General features: G+C 43.7%; 1 protein-coding gene across 3 annotated transcripts in view; it reads right to left on the reverse strand.

Moving 5' to 3' along the window:
• Window positions 1–26,367, reverse strand: part of radil (Ras association and DIL domains) — a 58,488-nt gene that overhangs the window by 19,105 nt on the left and 13,016 nt on the right. For 2 of the 3 annotated variants that reach the window (XM_079552612.1, XM_079552611.1), the window contains exons 4-13: window positions 25,281–25,391; window positions 21,232–21,347; window positions 20,057–20,233; window positions 11,739–12,429; window positions 9,558–9,688; window positions 6,709–6,746; window positions 5,941–6,092; window positions 5,739–5,851; window positions 3,929–4,045; window positions 1,782–1,905 (exon numbers count right to left, since the gene is read on the reverse strand). In XM_079552612.1, the coding sequence (XP_079408738.1) occupies window positions 1,782–1,905; window positions 3,929–4,045; window positions 5,739–5,851; window positions 5,941–6,092; window positions 6,709–6,746; window positions 9,558–9,688; window positions 11,739–12,429; window positions 20,057–20,233; window positions 21,232–21,347; window positions 25,281–25,391 (1,770 nt within the window). The remainder of the gene's footprint in view (window positions 1–1,781; window positions 1,906–3,928; window positions 4,046–5,738; window positions 5,852–5,940; window positions 6,093–6,708; window positions 6,747–9,557; window positions 9,689–11,738; window positions 12,430–20,056; window positions 20,234–21,231; window positions 21,348–25,280; window positions 25,392–26,367) is intronic. The other variant, XM_079552613.1, reaches the window with a different exon arrangement.

The following is a 26,367-nucleotide window of genomic DNA, read 5'->3' on the forward strand; positions in this document are numbered from 1 at the left end:
GGTGAGAACCTCAGGGAGAGGTCTTCTGCTGGGCCCAGAGTCAGGACTAAACACGGTGAGAACCTCAGGGAGAAGTCTCCTGCTGGGCCCAGAGTCAGGACTAAACACGAGGAGAACCTCAGGGAGAGGTCTCCTGCTGGGCCCAGAGTCAGGACTAAACACGAGGAGAACCTCAGGCAGAGGTCTCCTGCTGGGCCCAGAGTCAGGACTAAACACGAGGAGAACCTCAGGGAGAGGTCTCCTGCTGGCCTCAGAGTCAGGACTAAACACGGTGAGAACCTCAGGGAGAGGTCTCCTGCTGGGCCCAGAGTCAAGACTAAACACGGTGAGAACCTCAGGCAGAGGTCTCCTGCTGGGCCCAGAGTCAGGACTAAACACAAGGAGAACCTCAGGGAGAGGTCTCCTGCTGGGCCAGAGTCAGGACTAAACACGAGGAGAACCTCAGGGAGAGGTCTCCTGCTGGGCCAGAGTCAGGACTAAACACGAGGAGAACCTCAGGGAGAGATCTCCTGCTGGGCCCAGAGTCAGGACTAAACACGAGGAGAACCTCAGGGAGAGGTCTCCTGCTGGGCCCAGAGTCAGGACTAAACACGGTGAGAACCTCAGGCAGAGGTCTCCTACTGGCCCCAGAGTCAGGACTAAACACGGTGAAGCTGCATTGCAGTTTTCTGCAGCTAAAATCTGGAAGGGTCTTTCTGAAGATGTGAGACGAGCACTTTGTTCAGCCGTGTATGTGGCAACTGAAATTATTTCACCCTTTACTTGGTTTTAAAATATTAATGACTCTTTATGTTTGATGGATTATATATTTGCCTTTAAATGTAAATCCATGTTTTTAACTGTGAAACAGAACTTTGAGCTAAGTTTGAATGAATAAACGTACCTTCATTTCAACCTGCTATATGCAGTTTTAAAGGGGCTAGATGCAATTTGGTCATATATACTCACTACTGCCACCTCTGGTCTTGTACGTAACTGCACCTTCTATATTAAGCTCGTGCATGACGGCAATTCAGACCCCATTTTGAGTGACAGTGCAGGGTTTTAGAGGCAGTTGTGGTGAACAGGTCTAGGGACATTGTCATTAAGACATTGTTGCAAATAGAGGGAGGAAAATACATAATTTTAACATTTTTAAACTCCGTATAGTCCCTTTAAATAATAGTCACACTTAAAGCTTTTGGTGTTTTTGATAATAAACTGCATTTCTGTGACACTGAAAGCCTGTCCACAATATCCCAGCATCACATTGTAAGGTTATAGTAGCCTGGAGACCAAACATCATTAACACTGTCCTCACCGTCAAATGCTCTTCTAACCTTCACCGTCCCCTTCCCTCCCCCCTCCGCCGCCCTTCCCCATGTCTCTGTCTCACCCCGGGATGGCCAGATGGATGGAAGAACGCACAGGAGGTGGAGAGGAGGAGGAGGAGGAGGAGGAGGGGGTGTAGACTGGAGAAGAAGGGCATTGAGGACAAGTGCAATGGGTTAGTCTGTCGAAATGCTGACGAGGGCAAGAGGACGCAGAGATGTGATGGCTGTACCATATGAGAAAGGACAATTTTTGATATTATTAACATTTTTGTTTTAGGTCCTGTTAGCAAAGTCAGATATAAGACTTTTGAATTGTTCTCTTTTGATTTTGCATCATCGATTACTGTGATGACAATAATTTTGCAACGTATTGTGCAGCCCCCGATGCAACCTTCCTGACCAATCAGCGCTACTTTACTGTTATCCATTCAGTGAAACCCCCGATCCTGTCGAGTCCCGGCCACTCACCTTTGTCCATGAGCTGGTTGAACAGAGACACGTTGGAGAAGAAGAAGAGGTAGGCAAACATCTGAGCCTGGACCTCCGAGTGGACCTGGTAGCCCTGCAGCAGCTCCTGGGAACTCTGGAACACCTGGACACGCACAGGTGAACGGCACGTGAAAGGAGAAGTGCAAAACGAATACAAGATTCCCTCATTATTGTTTGTAGAGGCTTAATTCCACTTCTCCTCAGAAGCTTGGTTGGATGACTCAGTTTGGGTAAGATAAACAAAACAACATGGCGACGCCCTGTGTAAGAAGGAAATAAAAACACAATATTTCTCGTGTTCTTAACTCTTTAGATGTCCTCTACCGCTCGCCTGCTGTTCTATGCAGACATAATTGTTCTGCTCTGTGATGCTAATGTTGCTGAAATCCTTCTCTTGTAACTCCAGAACATCAATATAACCACACTCTTGTTTTATTCATCATCATTTGTTTGATTTTTTTTACCAGCTTTCAGAGCTATTTTTATTTGTCTCACTCTCTTTAAAATGTACAACTTGACAACTAGAAGACTGTCACTCGGGGAAAACGTCTTTCCCAGCTCTAAGATCCGTTCTCCGAGGAGAACTGGAATGGCTAACCCCAGGGTTAGTAGGTTTCAAGACTGTGTTACCAAGTTTCTCATTCACACCATACTCGGTGGTGGTAAGCTACGATTGTAGCCACAGCCGCCTATTGGGGAAGACTGACAAGACTGTCAATCTGCGGCATCGGCCCCTCCAACCATCACCAACCATCGCCAACCACCACCAACCACCACCACCAACCATCACCAACCATTGCCAACCACCGGCAACAACCACCAACCATCACCAACCATCGCCAACCACCGTTAACAACCACCAACCACCACCAACCACCACCAACCATCACCAACCATCGCCAACCACCGCCAACAACCACCAACCACCACCAACCACCACCAACCACCACCAACCATCACCAACCATCGCCAACCATCGCCAACAACCACCAACCATCACCAACCATCACCAACAACCACCAACCATCACCAACCATCGCCAACCACCGCCAACCATCACCAACCATTGCCAACAACCACCAACCATCACCAACCATCACCAACAACCACCAACCATCACCAACTATCGCCAACCACCGTTAACAACCACCGTTAACAACCACCAACCATCACCAACCATAGCCAACCACCACCAACCACCACCACCAACCATCACCAACCATCGCCAACCACCTTTAACAACCACCGCCAACAACCACCAACCATCACCAACCATCACCAACCATCACCAACTACCACCAACCACCAACCACTACCACGACCACCACCAACCACCACCAACCACCACCACCGCCAACCACCACCAACAACAACCAACCATCAACCATCACCAACCATCACCAACCACCGCCAACCACCGCCAACCATCGCCAACCATCGCCAACCACCGCCAACCATCACCAACCTCCGCCAACCACTACCACGCACCACCACCAACCACTGGCCAGTGATTGAACCTGGGACCTTCTAGCTGAGAAGCACAAGTGCTAACCGCTGCGCCACCCCATTATATACATAATAAGTTCCCCTGGGGACACAAATAACTGCAGTTGAACAGTTTGCTAATGACGGTTTGAGAAGTGATTTTGCTTCAGCCTCGTCTGCTGTAATTGTGTACGTCATAAGACACACAGATGATTAAGCAGCTTAGTGAGGATTTTTATGAGAGAGAATGGATTACAAAGACGTGTGATTCAAAGCAAAGCTCAGGCAGATGGACATGACATACTATATTAAACATTTCAGAACCTCAAGGATTCAGTAAGGATTCAGCTGGAACTAGGTCTACGCTAACACAAATTCAAACTAGATTAGGGGGAAGGTGCAGCCCTTATACTGTATCTGTTTCAACTTTTAAAATCATGTTGAATGTTTTTTCTAACCGTTAGCAGTAAAATTAATATTTAATTTGAACATGTTTGCCATATCTAGGGACAATAGGGGAAGAGTAATGTTCATATTTTCAAAACTCGAGCATACCCTACTTTTACACCCTAGTGATGTCAACATTAGGCTGATGTTAGCTCCTCCGGTGCGTCTTAGGAAGCCATTGGTGTGGAGCTCACCTGCAGGACCCTGCGCACTGGCTCAGGAAACCCCGCGCCTCCTTTCCAGCATGGCTCTGACCCGTCCACTGGGAACGGGTTACAGTCCAACAGGCCCGGCAGCACCACGTAGAGAGCCTGCAAACAGAGAGGTCACTGACAGGTCATCTGAGCAGGCGTGACTTTACTGTAAAACCTCGGAGATATGTGGAGTCCCTCGTCTGCTTTAAGTTCTGAATATGTACATTCACCTGGCCCCAGAGTATAGTTTATAAAGATTTACATTTAAAAAATGTGCAAAAAAAAATACATGGACCTTTTGCAAAAGCCCCGCCCCCTTAGCTACTGTTGCTAGCTCAAAGCTTCAAGACGCCGATGGAGTTCAACACACGTCATAGCGGGTTACTGACTCTCTTTGGGGAAATACCTGCTCGATTTCCTCCAGAAAAAGGGATATACTCAAAATAACTAAATATGCAATGAAGATAACTACAACTATTGAGGCTAAAGCGCCGGCTTCTTCTAATGTTGGTCTAGTATTGATAAAATATGAGCGTTACTGTGATGTTAGCTAGTAAGCTAAGCCAAAGGGGTCTGAATGCACAGAGATGAAAAGGAGAAGTGGCATTCGATCCTAACGTATGTGGACAGTTAGCAAGTTGGCTCGTGTGAGCAACTTTTCACAGTCCGTTAGCATTAGCCTGCTCAATGTATTTTTCCTAGAACCGTTAGCATTAGCCACCAAACATCGCAAATGATGAACGATCCAGATGTTTTCAGCTGTAGTCAACCATCAACCACATTTAGGTCAAAGCCTCTTTAGAAATCATTACAGACTTTTTGAGAATTTACTTTAGATACAAATTAGCATCTAAAAGTGTCCTCTGAGCTAAATGCTGACTCAAATTCAGTTACGTTTGTGACATTTGTGGGGTCAGATACACATCCAATGGCCACTAAACATCATCTTTTAAAGGGGGGTATTATGCAAAATCAACTTTTTCAAGCTTTACATCATGTTATTATGTCACTCCCTCATTAAAAACATGCCTGAAGTGTTGCCTTGGCACATTCACGTATTTTTGAGTAATCTGTAAAAACTCTGATGGCAGCCATTTTAGGAATAGGTTTGCCTGAGTCCTCCTAGGAACGCCCCCACCTCCTGGAGACGCCTCCGAGCTTTCGTCACCAGCCCAGTAACCAACCACAGCTCCTCAGCAGAACCCCCTCCCCACTGATGCCACAGACAGCGTGTGGAGGGGGCGTGTCGGAAAGGCTCAGAGGTTCTTAAAGAGACAGAGGCCTATTTCAAGACATTCACTACAGCCATTTTGAGAGAGCAATTTTATACAAGGCAGTTATTCTAATTTACTGCATTTACAGACCAACAGAAGGTTTGGTCATCATTGTAGTGTGCTATAGACTGGTGCTATGTGATTGAAAAAAGCATAATACCTCCTCTTTAAGATGTTAATGATAAAGAAACAACGGAAATTATATAAATGCCATGAAAAGGACAAAACGTACCTCACCATACGTTCATTTGTATGGGGATGAAACATTCAATTTAAACAGGGTCTGGGATTCGATGGCAAACAAAATGTGCACATTTGTAGGAACAGGCTCAGAGCTAAAGGCATTTCTGTCATTTCTATGACTTCACCGGTTCACCTGATTCGCAGCATGACAGGGCTTCCTTATATGGTAACGGTTGCTAGGATGTATGAGTGGACAATGTCCGTTTGTGGGCAGGGTTTTGCGAAAGATCAATTATCTTAATTTATCTTGAATGATGTCGTCATTTCTAGTCACTGTGCCGTGAGACAGTTACCTTGGTGATATAGTAAACACACTGCTGAAAGGTGTACATGATGACTTCCTCCAGAATGGTCATGGCCTCCTCGTTGGCTGAGATGGTCGCCGATAGCAACGACTCTTTGGACCCTGGACACAGATGGAGCAGGGTTAGCCACTACTGCCTATTTCTTGTGCTTGAGTAATGTCTTCTCAGTGTACTGTGTGAGTGGCTGTACCCTGCATGCTCTCGATGGTGTGCGTGTAGCCCGGCGTGCGCTGCTGGATGAAGTAGAGGATCTCAATGGAGTTGGACATCCAGAAGAAGATGGTCTGCAGGTCGGGCACCAGGTCTGAGATGCTGAGCAGAGACAGGGAGGCCGGGTCCTGGCTGTGAGCACAGGGCAGATATTAAACAAACAAAAAACAAGTGAAGGTAGCCCAGACACATTTTTACTTAAGTTAAAGTACTTATAGGTGCATTATGCAACTTTTTATGTGAGAAAATAAATCTTTGAGTATTTGAGTTTGAGATAAAATATAAAAGAGAGAGAGGCAGAATAACAGAACTGATGTAAAGAGATTATGAAGTAAACTAAGGGACAGATACTGCTCCTTTCGATTCAAACTGCATTGACTTTGCAGTTTTGCTGATTTATTGTCATGTCACCTTTGAATGACCAGGTGATGGTCATATTGCCTCTGATAGACCGCTACACAATACGGCAAGAAAATGCTGCTAAAATTATGTAAATTATGGGAAGAGTCGAGGGCTGGACAAAATTGTTTGGGGCCCGAATCCGGCCTACGGTCCGCAGTTGCCCACCTCTGATCTCTCTCAAAAAAATGAAAAAGTGTAAGAAGTCAGACTTGTTGGGTTTAACTTAAGCACTGCTGTTCTAAAGGGAACCAGCTCTTTGTGTAAAGGCAAAGGAAAGCGTAGCGGCCTCTGTTTAACCAGCCGACACAGCTCCACGTGGTTCCGGTGGTAGTAAAATGATACTCACTGCTGAGCTTGCTTCTGCGCCAGCTCCTTTGTCTTCTCCTGCAAGACACACACACAGGCACTCTGCAATTAGGCGCTCATTAAACTTTCAGCATGTGCGTAGGAGCAGCACCTTCTCACTGCCCCGGAGGGCGTGCAGCTTACTCCCACAGGAACAACGTCTCATCGCAGTTTCTCTCTCAACTACTGCCATCAGTTTGGGAATTTGGGGGTTTAGAAATACTTCAGAAGAATATTTTGTTACTTTTTCCACTTTGAGTGAAGTTCATTTTGGATTAATTTACACTTCAATTCATATTTTTGTCTGTCTGTCTTTAAAGGTGCATAATGCAACTTCTTATGTTGACCTTTCAGTGGCTGTATGGGTGGCCCCTAAGATGCTCCAGGATCAATAAGCCGAATTCCCATCTCGGGTCGCGCGTTGCATTATGGGATTTTTTTTTTGGCTACCAAACAATATTGATAGTTAGCATAAAGCAATGGAGAAAGCTCTGATTTGGACCGTTTTAACCGATGGAAAGTTGATGATTTAAAGTGTTTTTGTCATCGCCGTGGAGCCTGTTACAATATTAGCTTTAAGTCTAGTATTTTTACAACCAGGACTGCGTACAGAGATAAACAGAAATGGAAAGAACTGATCTGCTGTTACATATGAAGAGAGATGCTGTCAAAAGTGACTCCAAGTCCTTGTTCACATAGTTGGGAAATACATTTCTGATCCTTGAAGGCGACTGACAGTATGTTAGACAAAGTCCAGGGTCTTAAACTGTTGCTGATATTCAGAACATTTAAATACATAGAATCCTTTTTTGTCAGAAAGATGAATAATAAACAAAATCTTTTTTAATTGTGTCCGGATAGATCCACATACACATTACACACGTCATCTAAATGTATTTTCTTTGTATTTTTTCTAAGTGATCTGATGGTGTACAATGCAGCAAATCGATCGCTAATTTGATACACAGCAATTTACCCACTATTTATAACAACACTTTTCTCTGTGCTTCCAAGGCGAATTGAAATGATTTCAAAAGTGTCAGTGTCAGGCTGATCCCAGGTCCTGTCTACTCGTTTCCCTGTTTGCTATGGTCCACTGTGGTCCACTGTGGTCCATTCCTGCCTACAGAGCAGCCACCCTGAGCCTGTTCCCTCGGTTTCATTATACTGACAACATAAACATGTGCAAAAAATGCCACTTCCGACTTAAAGAGACTATACGGAGTTTAAAAATGTAAAAATTATGTATTTTCCTCCCCCTACATGTTCCAACAATGTCCTAAGGTGTAGAATGAGCTCAGATCTGTTCACCACAATCACTAAAATCCTGCACTGTCACTCAAAATGGGGTTTATTTGGGCCCGAATTGCCTTCATGCACGAGCTTAATATAGAAGGTGCAGTTACACATATGACCTGAGGTGGCAGTAGTTTGAGCATAAAATGGCGAACTTGCATCTAGCCCCTTTAAAGTCTTTAAACCAAATATAAACCAAAACAAAATGATTGATTGATTGATTGATTGAAAATAATTGTTTGTTTGCAGACTAGAGCAGATTTTATCACCAAAACAATATCAGCCTTTGTGACTTGCCAATGAATTGTAGCTTCGATTTCATAATTTGCAGCATTTAACAACTACATAGGTGACACACAAAGTGCAAAACATTTATGGAGTCCCCCCGATCAAGGGCCCTTCGCACAGAAGCAAACGACGCATCAAAAATGTCGGTCGTACCCCCTGCTGCGCGCTGAGTGAATGATAAAACTCTGTTAGACAATAGTTAACCATTTAATTGGCTCGCTGGGAGGTAGAGAACGCCATTAAACTCTACTCCTACACCAGAAGGCGACTCTGTAACTCTGTCCAGCACATGCGATCCAGCTGTTTAACTATTCACTGAGCTGCTTCTGACATCGGAGAGAGCACGGCTAAACGGACACAGGAATCACATGTTTACAGAGACCTAAACTAGTGTTGTGCCATTTGAAATACTGGATTCCCATGAACAGTTTTGATATCACTGTACAAATTCCACTTTTCAACCTTTAACAGCTACTTTTAATACCCCTTAGAATAGATACTTTTGTCAGATAACTTAAAATGACTAAATAATATGCCTATGTTTAACTATATGACAAAATGCAGTTATACTTTTGGACAGCGATGACCAGATTCCTTACAAAACAGCTCCATGTATCGGCAACCGACCTGATCAGTGCAAAGAAGAGAGTTTGGCCAACACTGTAAGTTTAAAACCTCAATAAATAAATAAATAAATGGTATAAGTGATCTGCTGCTTTTTCATTGCTTTTTTGTCATGGTTTTGTAACTTGTTGCCGAACTGGAGACCTTAAAGGAACAGGCCACCATTTTTACACACTGAGATATGTTCTTGCCTGAGCTTAGACGAGTTGATGCGTACCTCTCTGGTCTTTGTGCGTGCCCTCAGTCACACAAAACGACCAAAGATGTTGTTAGCATTTGTCCTCTCCCAATGTATTCCTATGGCTCCAAACGGGGGTGAAGTTGGAAGCTACCACACTCTCCCACGGGCACAAAGACCAGACAGGTACGTGTCAACTCGTCTAAGCTCAGGTAAGAACATATCACAGTATGGAAAGCGGTGGCCTGTTCCTTTAACCACCGAGCATGGTTAAGGTGGGGATTAGGAAGTTTATGTTGTTCACTGACGTTTTAGCCCTGCCTCATTTCCCATGGCCTAAATAGAATACGACACAATTCCCAATACAAAATGCTCAGGGTTCCAGCTACACGTTGAGTTTACTAAAGAATGTAGAAAAAAAAAAGGTGACCCCTCCATCAGGACACAGACGGAGAAGCACTGACCCAGGCAATGCTCTGAATCCTGCGCACGATCTTGAGCAGCAGTTTCCCGAAGCTCCCTGGGGGAAAGCTGGAGGCCGAGTGTTGTATGCACAAGCACAGCAGATAGGCTGTGGTCAGCTTATGGTCGTCTCCTGGAAATACAAACAGGCTCATTCAGACTACGGGAATAACACTGTAAACCTAAAAGGAAAAAGGGACGGGGAGCTAGTATGAAGAACCATTATTCACTGACTCTGAAGTCTGTGTATCCCAAACTCACCAGACCAAAACTCATCTTTGACTTGCCCAACTTGCCTGCCTTTGAACGTCTAAGCCAGGGGCACCCAAACTGGGTCAATCGCAGAGAATAATGACTGTTATAAATAATTGTTAATAATAATGTATCATGTTAAAGGGACTATACGGGGTTTAAAAATGTTAAAATTAAGTATTTTCCTCCCCCTACATGTTCCAGCCATGTCTTAATGTGTAGAATGAGCCCAGACCTGTTCACCACAACTGCCTCTAAGTGCCGTCATGCACGAGCTTAATATAGAAGCCGCAGTTACAGGTAAGACCTGAGGTGGCAGTAGTGAGTATAAAATGGCAAACGTTAGCTTCCAGACCGAAACGCCTATATTTATAAACATAAAAGTCTCCAACATGTTAGCTGCATGTCTTCTACCACGTCCTGTTTTCACGGCGAGACACGGCTAATACTGATTAAAACGAGGACAGGAAACAGGAAGTTGGCCGAGTTAACAAGCGAGGTACAAGCTTTTAAGAGTGGGCCTTACGCAAGTATTTGGTAATAATCTCAAACACATCTTAATCACAATCTTACTCTTTGTTGGTTAGAAAAGGCTGAATCAAAATACCCATTAGTTTCACTTCCTGCAAACTAGCTCTAAGCTCCTCCCACCCCTCTCATCTTGCTCGCATTTCCTGTACAGCTGCAGTGAAACAAGTGTTTTTACTCCACGATGAGAGGATTAAGCTTCGCAAGAGATCGAGAGGCGAGGATTGCATTTTTTGCAAAGAATAGCCTCTGGACAAGATTCAAAGATTTCTCAAAGATGCGCTAGTGCCTTAAAATACAGCTCCAGGTCTGTTTTTGATTGAGAGAACAACATGAGCCTGATTCGCACGGGATTAGAATGACCTGGCGCTGTTGATAAAACTAAAATTACGGCTGTAGTTTATATGGGCATTCGCACGGGATCAGCAATGTCAGGAATTCACTCATTTTTACTGACTGTTTCTGGGAAATGATGGATAGATAATGATACTGACTGTATTCATTCGTGATGTATGAACTAACTCTCAGGTTTGTTTGGGAGCTTTTCTTTAGCGAGAGAGGATGTTTCAGAGTCTGTGGGATTTTTTCTGTGTCTTTTCTCCTTTAATCTGTTCGCTCTGAAACAGCCTCCTCCGTCTAAACTTTGCACCAAAAACATCCAAACTTGGAATCTCCGTGTTGGTCTGTCTAACGTTGCCATGACAACAGGACTGTACTTTCGTTTCATGTCTGTGTTAAGTCTTTTTGAGTGCATAAAAACAGCATCTGTGTCGGAGTAATGCTTTGATGCATGATTTTATTACTATAGTTTAAATGCAGACATAAATATATTGGTAAAATTAAGTTTTAAATAGATGTAGCCCTTATTTAGGCGTGATTATAATGATTAAAAACTGCCCAAACTCCGACATGTCGATTCGCACGGGACTAGAATCACCATCATCGATAGAATAATGTTTGGAATATAACTGACCTTGCATCCCATGAATGATCGCATTTTGAGGGACTATTTTCTAGCAGATCACTCCGCCGCCGCCTTGCTTATACAACCACGAAGCTGATGCTGCTCAAATATAACTTATTTTAAATGCAAAATGGTTAAAATTATTCTATGGACACAGACATTTATATGGTTAGTCTGGTGGTATAAGTGATTTGCCTCAGGTGCGCTGTGGAGCGGGTCACACTGTTTTAATGCAGGCTAGCTGATATCGTAGAAATGTGCTAGCCTTGCACTAGCCTAGCAACACGAAACTCTTCAAATATAAGAACTGCATGAATTCCAAAAAAATATCTCCAGAAATCAGCAACACTCTGGATAACTAGGAAATGAGGCCCTATGTCAAAAATCCTGAAACATCCCTTTAACATGTGAGTATATCGTGTGGATTAGATTCACAAACCTCCAGGTTCGATGAGTGACACGATTCTATGCAGCAGCTGGTCTTCGTGAGCCTGGTCGAACTCCAGCTGTAAGCGTCTCTTCTGCCCCGCCCCTCTGGCTCCGCCCCCCTCCCCCCCTGCCCCGCCTACGCTCAGAGGCGTGGCCACGGCCATGCCCACTGCCGTCCCGATGCTGCGCGGCTTTACCAGGTGCGGCTTAAAGCTGCGGCGCACCGCGGGCACGCTGGACACCTGCCCCGCCCTGTCCTTCAGCACCGAGCCGCACATTTTACACACCCCCTCTCCGCCCTCCTCGGCCCCGGCCTCGTACAGCTGTCCCAGGGTGCGCAGGCGGGCCAGAGTCTGGGCGGGCAGCGGCTTGGCCCCCGTGGGGTCCTTGTAGAGGAAGATGTAGTGCGCTCCGAACGAGAGCAGGTCCCCGTGGCGCAGGGTGGTGGAGCGCTCGCAGCGGGAGAAGTTGACCAGCACGGTGGCGTTGAGCACGGGCTCCACGGCCACGCTGAACCGATCGTCCCCCTCCTCGCCGGCCTTCGCGCTGCTGTTGCCGTGGCGCCGGGGAGCGGGGACTCTGCGCAGGCGGCAGTGCAGGGGCATGATGTCCGGGGAGAAGAGGCAGATGTTGGGCCGGGCCGACGGGGTCTCCTGTCCCACTGTGTGCTGCTCCCTGTTCAGCAGGTACACCAGGCAGTCCTGCGGCACAGAGGAGGAGTCACCATTTTAGCAAGTAAATAATACACGATACTCATGGGCTGATCCGATGCGTATTGCAGTACAGTAAGTAAAACAGTCATGTGTCCAAAGTTTATAAACCAATGCCATTTCACATTTAAATGTTCTCACGTCGAAAACACAGACTCAATAAAGTTGTATTGGGCAGAGAGATAATCAGAGGCTGTCAGTGCTTATGAAATGGCTGCTTTTTACTAGAGTCTCCCAGGGACAGCTCACAGACCCCAGGGGCAACGCTTTGCTATCCTGCCCGGCCCTCGAGGCTCCGAGCCGGGCGGGAGACCGTACAGCGGGGCAGTGTGTGGCTAAAAGTGTCCGCTGAAGACAGGCGGGGAGGCGGGAGGTACGAGCCCCAAATGTAGGGAGTCGGAACAGTCAAAGTCTGCAGCATAAAATAACAGCTACAGAATTGTATTCCTCTCTTAACAGAAGATGAAGCAAGCAGAATGAAAATGCTCCGGCAGAACCGGAACGCGTGAAGACTATTGTTACCCATAATGCACCGCAAAATTCAGCTCCCCCGCCCATCAGATGAAATTTTGGGAGAGCAGAATGCCCGAAATGATACAAATGCTTTATAATTAGATCTACAGTGCTTTCCCCACAAATGTCTCAGTTTACAATATACTTAAGGAAGACAAAACAAATTTAATTCCGTAACTAGAAAAGAAATCAGCTATGGCTCCTTTAAGTTTGTGCTCCGTACCACGAATTTGGTGAAGAGCAAAATAACAATAAAAGAAACATACTTCAACATTTTAGCTAAAGCTCATTCTCAATGTCTGTCACTAGTTGGGCCTTTACACAATAGTCAAAACTCATAATACAGTGCAGCATAATTATTTATTATAATTATTTTAAATTGGGTTTCAGCATTTATTTATTTTTATTTATTTTCTTATTTATTTTTATTGTTTATTTGGTGGGAACAGTGCTAATGAACAAGCCACACCAGATTGTAGCCTTAGGCTAATTTCCATCCGTCGTCCCCCATGCACACTCTCAAACATCCTGGCCTAATGTACATGTTTTTAGTGGTAGGGGAAACCGGAGTACCCGGAGGAAACCTACGCAGACACGGGGAGAACATGCAAACTCCACACAGAAAGGCCCTGTCCTTGGTGAGAATCGATCCCCGAACCTTCTAGCTGTGAAGCACAAGCACTAACCGCTGTGCTACCGTGCCGCCCCATTGCCTATTGCCAATGCTGCCAATGCTGCCAATGCTGCCAATGCTGCCAATGCTGCCAATGCTGCCAATGCTGCCAATGCTGCCAATGCTGCCGGGTCATCTGTAGGAGCAGGGAGCAGCCAGCGCAGGCCGGCTCTCGGACCCATCTCCAGATGTGGAAACAACAGAGAAACAACACACAACAACAACACAACCGGTCAAAACATTTAAGTTCTGACATGTTGATGTAATGCTCCTCCTCTAAGGGTGTCTTCACACAGGCTATAGTTAGGTCGACTTTAAGGGACTTTAGGCCCGACAGCGGCGCTTTAGGGTCAGTGTGAATCTGAGCGCAGAGCTTTAAGGCTGTTTTCAACCTGTCAATGTGCCCACACCGACACGAGGCACACTTCCCCGCTGTTACACGCTGGTCACTCCTCTCCTTCGTGGTTAAATACTGTGAGGGTGATATATACGAGAAGCGTGGAGAAATTAATCAGCACTACATGCGCTCGTGTCAGTGTGGGCACTTCGACAGGTTGATGCTCGTTGTCATGGGAATAAGTTTGTTGAACAGCTGATCATTGTTACATGGCTGAGGTTGCAATGTTTGTGCGAGCGCATGTGAACACGGACTTTACTAACTTTGGAGTAAATGCAGTTGGAGCTAAGGCGGTCTCAAAGCGACCTGCAAGGTGCTCCAACATGTATGAAGACAGCCTTAGAGCCTCAGCTACTACAACCCAACAACACAACAAACAACACAAGACAACAAGAACACAAGAACACAACCTGTCAGAACATTTAGGTTCTGACATGTTGATCTAGTGCTCCTTTAAGAGCCTCAGCTGCAAGACAACACAAAAACACACAACACAAGACAACAACAACAACAACAACACAACCTGTCAGAACATTTAGGTTCTGACATGTTGATCTAGTGCTCCTTTAAGAGCCTCAGCTGCAAGACAACACAAAAACAAACAACACAAGACAACAAGAACACAACAACACAACCTGACAGAACATTTAGGTTCTGACATGTTGATCTAGTGCTCCTTTAAGAGCCTCAGCTGCAAGACAACACAAAAACAAACAACACAAGACAACAACAACAACAACAACACAACCTGACAGAACATTTAGGTTCTGACATGTTGATCTAGTGCTCCTTTAAGAGCCTCCGCTACTTCCACAACAACCAAACTCCTCTCTTAGCCTTTCCAAACACCAGATTAGAAGTGCTCATCTGAACTGAACGAGTCCGTCCTCTTCAGTTCAGCAGGCGATGAAAATATCGGATACAAGCTTTCACTTTTAGCTAACGGCAGACAACCAAAACAACAATGTGATGAATACACAGGATGGATTTGTTTTTTTTTTTAAATATATTGAGGCAAAACTAAATGTTTTCAATGTTCAAGTTTTGACCAGATTGGTCTCTTAACACCTTGAGTGCCGCACTGTTTTGGGGATTTAGCTGTAGAGCGTCAACAATCCAGACCATTTTTCATGACATTTGTAGCACCACAGTGTATTCTATGTTATAGCTATGGACACATGCTATGGCTCGTTTGAAAGGTGAAACTCTAAGCTCTCTGTAGGTGAATACTGTTTAATTCTATGTGCCTTCTTGAGAAATCCTAAGCTAAACAGAGGCTAGTTTTGATCAAAATCACTGTTTTTTTTCTTTCTAGAAACAGAGATATCGCATGTTTTATGAAACATGCGCCATTTGAGACTTTTAGATTTGGGTAAAGCCAAACTGGAGAAAATGTGCTGGGTTCAGGTGGAGGTAAGTGTGAACCAAACAGAAAAATGAATCTGATACATTACATTTACACATTTGTTGTCATTTTACAGCAATAGAGGATTTGGGGAATATGAAAAAACTCAAATAGGAGTTAGTCTATGTAAGCCAGGGAACATAAATGCTTAGATAGTTGCTAGATATCTGTCTCAACACAACCTATTTCAAATACAGAGGGGTGTTCTACCGCCAAGTGAATGGGTGTGCAATGGGGTCACCGGTTTCCCCCATTGTCGCGAACCTGTACATGGAGGAGGTAGAGGAACACATTTTGACATCTTACGAGGGGGGAAAACTCCCAGCCACTGGTTTAGGTATGTGGATGACACATGGGTAAAGATAAAATCACGGGACGTGTCCTCCTTTTTTGACCTTATGAATGCGGTGAACAAGAACATCCAGTTCACAATGGAAGTGGCTAAGGGGAGCCTATGTCCACACTCCGACAGCGGTTGGTTCATCCCAAAGACAGCACTCCAAAACGCCTCCGCAGTAATGTTGTGTATGCAGTCCAGTGCAGTGAGGAGTGTAGAGACTTGTACATAGGTGAGACCAAGCAGCTTCTACACAAGCGCATGTATCAACATCGACGCCCGAGCTCCTCTGGACAGGACAGTGTTTTTACATCAACAGAAACATCAGCACAGCTTTCAAGACCAGGATGTCCATATATTGGACAGGGAGGAGAGGTGGTTTGAGAGGGGCATAAAGGAGGCCATTTATGTTAATCTGGAAAAAGCCCTCTCTGAGGGGTGGGCTAAAGCACAATTTGTCTACTACTTATAGTGCTGTGCTAAAGACAATACCTCAGAAGTTTGAGAGTTAATATCTTTTCCCCCTTAAACTAAAGGGGGATTGCCTCATCTAACATCTAATCTGGCAACACAGACTGTCACAGGTGTGGCCTTGGGTCATCACCTACAGCTGTATATAAGACCAGTGCTCAGTGTCGAAGACCTAACTGATGATGACAGTTGAAATGTTGAAACATTTTAGTTGATACAACAACAAATCAAAATAAAGTCCAGTTAAAATAAAGTCCAGTTAAATTTTTTTAAGCGCTCAAACAGGACAGGAGTTAAACAAATCTGTGCGTATCTTCTGTCTCCGCTCAACATGGAAAAGTGGGCGGAGCAGACATGCAGGCCCAGCGGACAGGTGCTGTAGTTCAGCGCACCGGTACATTTTGCAACAATTTCAATATTTTTTTTTGTGCTGTCATTCATATAAACCTTTCACTTCAACATAACTTAGGATGTATAAAAACATAAAACTTACCAGATACTAGTTAGTTTCCCACTCTACATTTAAAATAAAAATTATACAGCGATTACTAATATCTAATAGATATTTATTTTAAGGTGTTTTAACATCAACTCATTAACTACTACTTTTTTTTTCACAGGGACGGACGAAATTACCTTCAACTTTATTAAGTCTAGGTCTGAAAATAACGTAAGCCACACTGTCCCAAGTCCAATTTTTGCACACTTGTGACCTGCACACTCAAACCCCTGCCTGCGCTTCAAACAAGTGCACACTTCATAGAGGAGTGTAGGGCGCAGTGTGGGGATTGGGAGAGGGCCTTAGGCTACACAACCCAGGGTTGAGTGGAGGCGCTGGGAAGACACACTCCAGATTTTCCAGCTGTGAACTTAAAGAGGGGGTATTATGCTTTTTTCAGTCACATAGCACCAGTCTATATCACACTACAATGATGACCAAACCTTCTGTTGGTCTGTAAATGCAGTAAATTAGAATAACTGCCTTGTATAAAATTGCTCTCTCAAAATGGCTGCAGCGAATGTCTTGAAATAGGCCTCTGTCTCTTTAAGAACCTCTGACCCTTTCCGACACGCCCCCTCCACACGCGGCATCAGGGGGTTCTGCTGAGGAGGGAATGACATAATCACATGATGTAAAGCTTGAAAAAGTCGAAAATAGTCCCTCAAAATGCGATCATTCATGTGATGCAGGTCAGTTATATTCCAAAAAGGATTCTATCGACAAAGTGGTTTGCCTCAGGTGCTCTGTGGAGCGGGTCAGACTGTTTTTAATGCAGGCTAGCTGATACCATAGAAATGCGCTAGCCTTGCACAAACCTAGCGCCACGAAACTCTTCAAATATAAGAACTGCATGAATTACAAAAAAAAATATCTCCAGAAATCAGCAACACTCTGGATAACTAGGGGCGCACTCACACTTGACATCCGAACCGTGCCACTCTCCAGCTCGTTTGAGGAAAGGCCTGGATGCCCCGAACGGCCCGCGCTCACACCTACACAAATGAACCGAGCCGTGGCCGAACACGAGGAGTTGTTTACAAGTGCACGTGAGCAGCAGCAGCGCAACATAATGCGGAAGAAAAAAAAGAACCTAAACAGCTGCGTGAAATAATGTCTACTTTGATCCCCTGTCAAATCTCTTCACTCTACTTTTCTTTGCATTTTACTACAGTTTAACAAAAAGGGCTATGGTGAATATAATAGTCGATTTTAATAAAGCAGAGAAATAGAGAAGTGCGCGTCCCTCTGTCCCGCTCAGCTGAGGCGGGGGGTGGAGCAGCACCTGCCGCTCTGAGCCTTTCTTTGGAGTCATATACAGCCTTCAAAAAAAGGCTACGAGAACAGAAGATATGACGCTTAGTTTATGTCATTCATTGCTGCTTCGGCCACTGGTTAAACAGCTTTATGCAGCCCTTGAAAATTGGTGAGCAAAATTTAAATGCTAAATGTAGCGGAGCGGTGGTCATTTTCGCTCATCACACTCTACTCTTATGTTAAAAAAAAAATTGTTTATTCCATTTTGAGTGAAGTGTCCCAGGGACTATACAGAGTTTAAAAATGCTAAAATTGTGTATTTTCCTCCCCCTACATGTTCCAGCCATGTCCTAATGTGTAGAATGAGCTCAGACCTGTTCACCACAACTGCCTCTAAAATCCTGCACTGTCACTCAAAAAGTGGTTTATTCGGGTCTGAAGTGCCGTCATGCACGAGGCTAATATAGAAATTGTAGTTACACGTATGACCTGAGGTGGCAGTAGTGAGTTTGAAATGACCAACTTGCATCTAGCCCCTTTAATTAAACCTTATGATTAATTCCAGTTTTGTCTTTGTCTTGTTGAGCGTCAGCAGCATGGCCTGTGTGTTTTAAGGCATCTGTTCCTTTATACAGCAATGGCTATGGTCAGTTAAGTAATATTGATTAGAAGGTGAGGTCAAAGACGCTCGAAGACGTGTCTCGCTGTAGTGTGACATGACTGCTCAACTTTAGCCTCGCTGGAAGATACAAGATGTACACGATCGAGCAGAGCAGCCTACAAGCCAATCACAGAAATTAATAACGGGAGGGTTTTAAAATATTTTGAGATTTTTCAACACGATACAATGAGCACAGACACAATAAATATTCCCACACTTGCATGAAGCCTCAGACTGAACAATTCTAACAAGTGCGAAACATGTTGAAAGTCATGCGTCACACACGAGACCCCCCCTCCCCAAAAGGCTCATGTGAATAGACATGTCAGACACCTTGCATGCCTCATATTCCAGGAGAACTGGAACGTGAGAGCAGTGGAGCACCAGTGGGGGGACAGTTTCCTGATTGGATAATACCAAATTTGCGTCACTCAAATCGCTAGCGACAATTCCCCACTTCTAGGTCAATGTGGAGTGGACTTGCACATGCGCAAATGTGGGAGAGAGACCGGAAAGTTGGGACATTAACATAAAGTATTTCCCAGCCTTCTCTTAAAACCCAACAGCAGCAGATGCAGTATTATAACTCAGTGACAGACACAGGCTATTTTAGTCTTAGTGGCGTCTAAAGGCCTTCCCAGTTCTACTGTATGACTAATGAACTAAAGGACAAAGTACTTTAGCTCCAGATTACAGCTGTTCTACACTTTCCTTGCAATAATGATGTTTTTAGCAGACGTGGAGCCTCCTCAATAAGTGCTTCAGCTGCTGTGGACGTTAGCACGAGCCTCGTTAGCATTAGCCTAATTATTTATTATGGAACCAAAGTCATGGTTCTCATAGAAAAGAGGGTCGTTCCCCTGATCTCAATCTACAGTTTTGATAAAAGTGTCTTTTTCTGACCAAAAGAGCTAAGAAGAAGCTTCTGTGACTAGAAGCAAAACATCCTCAACTTTACCAAAACCCAGTCCAGTTGATGATTAAGCTTCGACGATTTAAACTTCACATTGGCCTAGCACATAGGCCAGTGTTTTTGCTGTTGTTTCCTTGTTGAAGTTTTGTTCTTTTTGTGCTGTTGAGAAATGTACTTTTTTTATTGCATTGAGTTTGGCGCTCATAAGCTTATTGCTTCAGCCCTCTCCTTTTGAGCAGAAGGTATACTGCTCAAATAAACAAACAAATAAAAAAAAAAATATATATATATATAGAGATTTCGTAAGTGAGGAATTATAAATCTTAAACATGTTTGTCACTTACAATTTGGCCGGACCAATCACAGTGACACCATGCACTCGGAGCGACATGACATATTATTGTTAACATAAAGGGACCCCACACCCCAAAGGAGCGCAGGGAGAAATCCCAAGCCTGGCTAGTGGACCGGGGGTGGCCTACAGCAGCTCACCTGGCGGTTGAAGCCCTGCAGCAGCAGCAGGTGCGGGGACTGGTACAGCGAGTGTCGGACGCCTCCCCCGTGGCTGCTCTCCTCTTTCCGGCGCCCGCTCACAGCCTCCCTCTCTCGGGTGCGCAGGGGCCCCGGCAGGGTGGAGTAGTACCGCTTTGGCTCATCACCCAGTCCCAGCTGCGGAAAACAACGCATTCCACACCCGGGTTAACTTTCACCGCCGCTTTTCATTTAGGTTCTGTCGTCACCTTTGACCAACTCCAAGTAGCTCCTCAAAGGCCTTTCTACATTTCTACAACTTCTATGTAATAGAACCATAGAGCTACAACCGTCAAGGGTGTACACAGTTTAAAGTGCATATGACGTGTGTTTGTGTTTAATGCTTTTGAAAATATGACTTATTTAGACAATAATTATTTTATTTCAGTGAAGCAGCAATTTTAACCCCTTAACTCCCACCTGAACCGAGCACATTTTCTATAGTTTGGCTTTACCCCAGTCCAAAAGCTTCTGGAAAAAAGCTGTGAAAATAGCAACAAAACTGAGACGAAAACAATGATGGAAATGTGACAAAAAAGTGAGAAAACATTGACAAAAAAGTGAGAAAACATTGACAAAAAAGTGACGAAAAATTGATGAAAAAGTGGCAAAAATGTCACAAGAAATTGACAAAAAATTTACGAAAAAATGACAAAAATGTGACAAAAAATGACAAAAATGTGATAAAAAAAAAGTTGAGTTGACTACCCAACAAAAAAATGATGGAAACAAAATCTGATGACGTGAGGAAAAAGATCCTTTCGGTTCAGGCGGGAGTTAAGAGGTTAATGTAGACATATTGGGCAGGAACGTTATTTTTATTAAAAATTTTAAGCTACTGACAGGAAGTGACATGATAGAGATAAAGCTCCATAGCAGTTTGACTCAGGTCGGCACGGCAACAGTTTAAAACTGTTTGCCTCTATCTATGTCACTTCCTGTCAGTGTCCAACAAGGAAGTGACACTATAAACTTTTTTTTGCAAAATCTTAAATATAATTGTGTTAACTAGCAAAAATGGTGTCTTATGCGTCATATGCACTTTAAGGCCCATAGTTACTCAATCCGCTCAAATATTTATCTATTTAAGCAAATCTCTCAGCTGACACAAAAGACCTCAGTCGGGTCAGACCCACCTGGTTGAGGCTGGTCTCGCTCAAGCTGCGGCAGAAGGACGAGTTGCTGGAGCGGGGAAGGGTCAGCGTCCCCTTGGCCCTGTTCCTCTGGAGCTTCCGGGCCTGGGCGTTTATATCTGCGGGGGCCAGAGGGGAGGGGGTTAAACTCGGGAGAGGCATAAAGAGAGATACACGGCAAAGAAACAATATCTACAGGAGCTAAAGTGACTTGAATTGAGTCATAATTCCTGTAATTGATCTTTTTCTGATAGGAAGATTTATGATCAGTGCTTAAATCTATTGAAATTCAACAATACAACAAAACAAAAACAATACCGCATTTTGTTGTGAAATTTACAAAAATATATATTTTAATATAAAGTTTAAAATGTATATTTTCTCCATCTCTTCACCATTACTCGCTGAATTATGAATATATATTTCTACAAAATAAAAATTCAAAGACATGGAGAGGAGCAAAGTGGTACTTAAAAAAGAGGCAATGCTAACCAGGAAGCTATCGTTAGCCTCACGCTATTATGCTAACATTAGCGACAAGTGCAGTTTTTCGCTTCTACTGAAACATTTGCAGTGAAAAAACCTCCGTATGGACCCGATATTGGCTTGATTTTATTGTTGTGTGATAAATATGTTTATAGTCTGCCAGAAAACTGAAAAATTGTGATTCCCACGAGAGGTTTTCTTAGTGAGTTTTCTACAGAAGATTGGCGTTTCAAGGCACGTTTTTAGTAGCTAAATTGACCTTTAGCACTGTTGTTAGCGTAGCGACAAAGACAGTGCATCGATGCTCGAGCTCCTGCACATCGAGGAAAATATTAGTTTGGACTAGACGCCCCGAAACAGATGGGATTACTTTATCCTTCACTTCTTGTCCATTTAAACCAGGGGTATCAAAGTTGTTTTGCTCATGGGCCGAAATTCAGCCCCCATGGCGGGTCCTGGGCCGCATATATTGTAAAGGACTGTGGCCTCATAAATAACAATAGCTTAACAACAATTGTGCTTCATCAGCCTGTGTCACATGTTCCACAAAGTTCTACATATAGTCGTTATTCATTCACTCATGGCAGTAAGTCACTATTGTAGCCACAGCCGCCCTGGAGCAGAATGACCATTTACCACGTGGCTATAATATGCTGTTTATATCCTGATCTCTTATTATGTCAGTGCCCTCTGCTGGACACATGTGGAATTCTTTCCTTTCTTTCAAAATGTAAACTGCCCCCTAGTGGCTGGAGTGAGCAAACTGGTTATTTCTCTAAAAAATCCATAACTCCGCATAGGAATGGGCTCGAGACTTACTTTTTTCTCAGGAATTCATGCTCCTCAATGCGCCACATTAAATCATCTCGCTGGCTGCATGTGGCCTTGACCTTGACACATGTGATTTAAAGGGTAGGCTTCTTCATCTTCCAAAAAGCACATTATTAACGTCTATTCTTAAAAACCAGAAACCACCTCAAGCGAGCAGATTAACTTCTGCAACTTAATGCTTTTGATTTCGAAGTTTTGCGCTTCCTTCACTTCTATGACTTATGCGGAACTTCAAATCAAGAAATCGAAACGCAGCTAATGTGTGTTTTGAGTGCGGAACAGTGGAAACAGATTACTTTACATTACATTACTGAAACATGGCTAAAAGCTCGATTTTGCTACTCAAATCAATTTCAAGTCATTTTAAGATCCTGTTGCTATTCTTTGCCGTGTGTGATTAAGAGAGAAAGGAGACCCATAACAGACAGGCGAGAAATCTCACTATGAACCAAATGTCAGGTTGATAACACAAGCGGTTTATGTGCCAGGGGAAATGACAGAGTGAGCGAGAGTGAAGAGGGCAGCACCATGAAGAGCTCACGGGTCATGCGGAGCTCGAGGAGGGGCGGGTGAAAGCACCACACTCATGGACATAAAGACTTTTACAACTACATCAAGGTCTACTGTCTCCTGTGGAAGTCAGATGATGTCAGATAACCGGGGAGGAAATAATTGTTAACTCCTTTATTTCTCCAGAGAGGAAAAAAATTGATAATTCTCTTTTTTTTTAGCGGGAATTATATCGAAATGTCAAAGGAAACGTGTAAATGTAGTGTTTTTGTTGAAAAGTCTATGCCAGCAAGTATCCTCTATCAAGCCATCATGTCCTCAAGCAGCATCAATTTAGTGTCAAGTGCTTAAAATGTAAATAATAGAAAGAAAAAAAAAATCAGATCTCATGCGCCTTTTGCTTTCAAATAATTAATAATAATAAAAAGAAAGAACACGGTGTCCAATGGACGCTAGATCATTTCTGCTCAAATGCCATGGATGACCTCCGCTTCGTGTCCCATTGTATTCCTACGGGGGTTGTGCCAAACAAATCAATATTTAAAAGTGATGGCGAATATGTGGAAAAACTTGACGTCAGGTGTAAATATTTCACCAGGAGAGAGTTCTGTTTTCATAAATGTTGAATGAATGTTCTTTCTTGAAGACTTGAAGTTGTGTTACGTCAGGGCAACACATAAGAGTAATGGTGCGTTCCATTTGTATTCGGATGGTGGAGTTTCAGAACTCCCAGTGGGAAATTTAAACTGGAACACCCCCCCCGAAGTCAGATTTCCCACTGGGAAAGTCGGACGATCCTCACAAGCCCCGAGTCTGGGAAAAACAACATGTCGACGCACGTTGTTAGCAGTAAATAAAAACACTTAACTACAGTATTTTTACATTTCTTGTATTCTTAACCCTTTAGTCGTCCTCTACTGCCCATCTGTCACTGAGCCTACGGTAATAAATGGACGGTTTGCTTTGCGATGCTAATGTCGCTAATGTCCACCGCAGGCTAATGCCATCAAGTACTAACTGCGCTCTCTAAATGATTTCCAAGATTATTAAGTAGATTATAAATCTAACCACAGAGATTGGGTTTTTAAAATTATTAATTTAAGAAGACCTAAGTAACTTGTTTACCTTAATAAATCCTTTCCGTAGTCCCTCTCGGGGCAACAAGGGTTGATGGGATGATTGGGGGTCTTTCAGCTCTCCTTGGTGTTTCTGACCAGAAAACCATGCTTACAGCTTTCCCTGCTCTGGGTCGGATTCCCCAATACACACTAATGGAATCCCGAAGAAGAAGTTAACAGGTTAACGGGTAAAGCTAACTGCGGGCTAGCGCCACTCAAACCGTATTTACAGCCAGGTTTGAGTGAAAAAAAATGATCTCCATTGTGTAATTGGATAAACAATATCCCTCTCTCCCTTTGTCTTTTCTGTCAGCGTTGTATTTACTCTCACAGACAATTAATAAGTAAAAAAAAATGCAACATGCTACGACACCTTTAGTGGCCTCCAGGGATATGAGTTACTTAGTTCTGCTTTATTTTTATCTTTAATTTAATTTAATTTTTACCAGTTTTCTCTTTTAAATTCTTTACATGTGTTTAATTGTCATTAAAATTTCGACTGAAACTCGTAAAAAAAATAACGGCTTTCCCGGTACAAATGGAACGCAGCAGTAAAATGGCGACACATAGCCTTTTGCTTCAACGTCAAATAAACGTACTTCTATAAAGACAGAAGTCTTGGTGTGAAGTGTTTACATGCACAACGTTTTTTTCCCGTATTTCGCTAACCCTCCATAGGAATACGATGGGACAGAAAGTCTGTCATCGCCGGCATTTGGGTGAAATGGAGCTAGCGTCACGCTCCGTGAAAAGGGTCCACAGGCAATGCACCCTATGAGTAAGAAACATGTTGTTGTTGGGTTTTTTTTGTTCTTTTTGTCCCCTATTCTTTATAATTTGAACAATTTAGGGCAGATATATAAGTATACACCACCTGCTCTACAGTACTTTACACATTACTTACCCTCTACACTCTGTGACATCCAAACACATTGGTATTTGGGTATTTGGGACACATATAAAGCCATAAGTCCCACCCTTGCCCTCATGTCCTGTCAGCTCGTCCCATCCCCAGTGCACGCACGCACACACGCATCACAGGTAACAATGGGGGTGTTGCCGTGGGTGGGCGACAGACGTACAGGTGGTTCTCCATGGTGATGATACCTTTGGAGGCGGACTGTGCCACTCGGCCGCAGCGCAGGGGGGAGCTCTTGTGTTTGCCCAGCCCGGACCGACCCATTAGAGCGGCCAGGAAGTGTGGAGCTTTCCCTACAGCTGGTGGGACAGGGGGAGGGCTGAGAAACAACACCCCCAACACACAGACACGCTATCGGGACGGGAGCATGCAGTGGGGAGGAGGGATGTCACCCGATCACATCTTTATTTCTTGTGTTATGACAAGAAATAGTATAAATACCAGTTGAATTGAATTTTTAGACCGCAGGTATTTAATAAAGTCCTCAATCCTCAACTTAGTTTCTTATGATTCAAATGAATGGCTATAGTTTGAGATCGTGACATCCCTTCTGTGGAGCTAGAAGGAAGGTGCTTTAAGAATTTATAATCATATTATAATTCATTACAAATATAATACAATTATAAAAATAAGAATTGGTAAGTTTGGTACAGGATTTTCTGTCAACACCAAAAAAAAGAAGTTAGAAATCACATCTCCCTGCATACAGTTTATCTCAATGTTGTAGCAATCCAATAAAAAAAAACATATTTTCAAAAACTCTTATTCAGCCACTGTCCACTGGGTCTGTTATCAGAGACACAATCAAAAGTTTTACGTCACTATTCTAAAAAGTTTGCCTGTTATTAAAAGATCCGCGTATGCTAACATTAGCCTAGCTAGATGCTGTCGCTCCACCTCTCGTCTGAGGTCATAAATTACAAAAACATTTACTGGACAAACTCAACTCTATCCATTAGCATTAAAGTGATGTATAGGAATTTTGGTTGTTAAATAATTGTTAAGACAATGGTTTTAGTCAATAAAGTACGTAGAATTAGCACTGCTAATGCGGAGTTGTATTTTTGGCGGCAGGGATCATGCTGGCTATAGCTAGCTTGGTGCAGATGTTTAACTGGGAACGGCCAGACACTCAGTGGAGCTTGTGGGCAGTGATAGTCGAAGTACTTGAGTCAAAAGTCAAAAGTAGGCTACAACTCAGTTTAAATAAGACTTCAAAAACATAAAAATTGTGTTTCAATACCCGGCAATTAAATGAAATCACAAGTAAATCCA

The sequence above is a fragment of the Gobius niger genome (genome assembly GCF_951799975.1).
Source record: "Gobius niger genome assembly, chromosome: 3".
Lineage (NCBI taxonomy): Eukaryota > Metazoa > Chordata > Actinopteri > Gobiiformes > Gobiidae > Gobius > Gobius niger.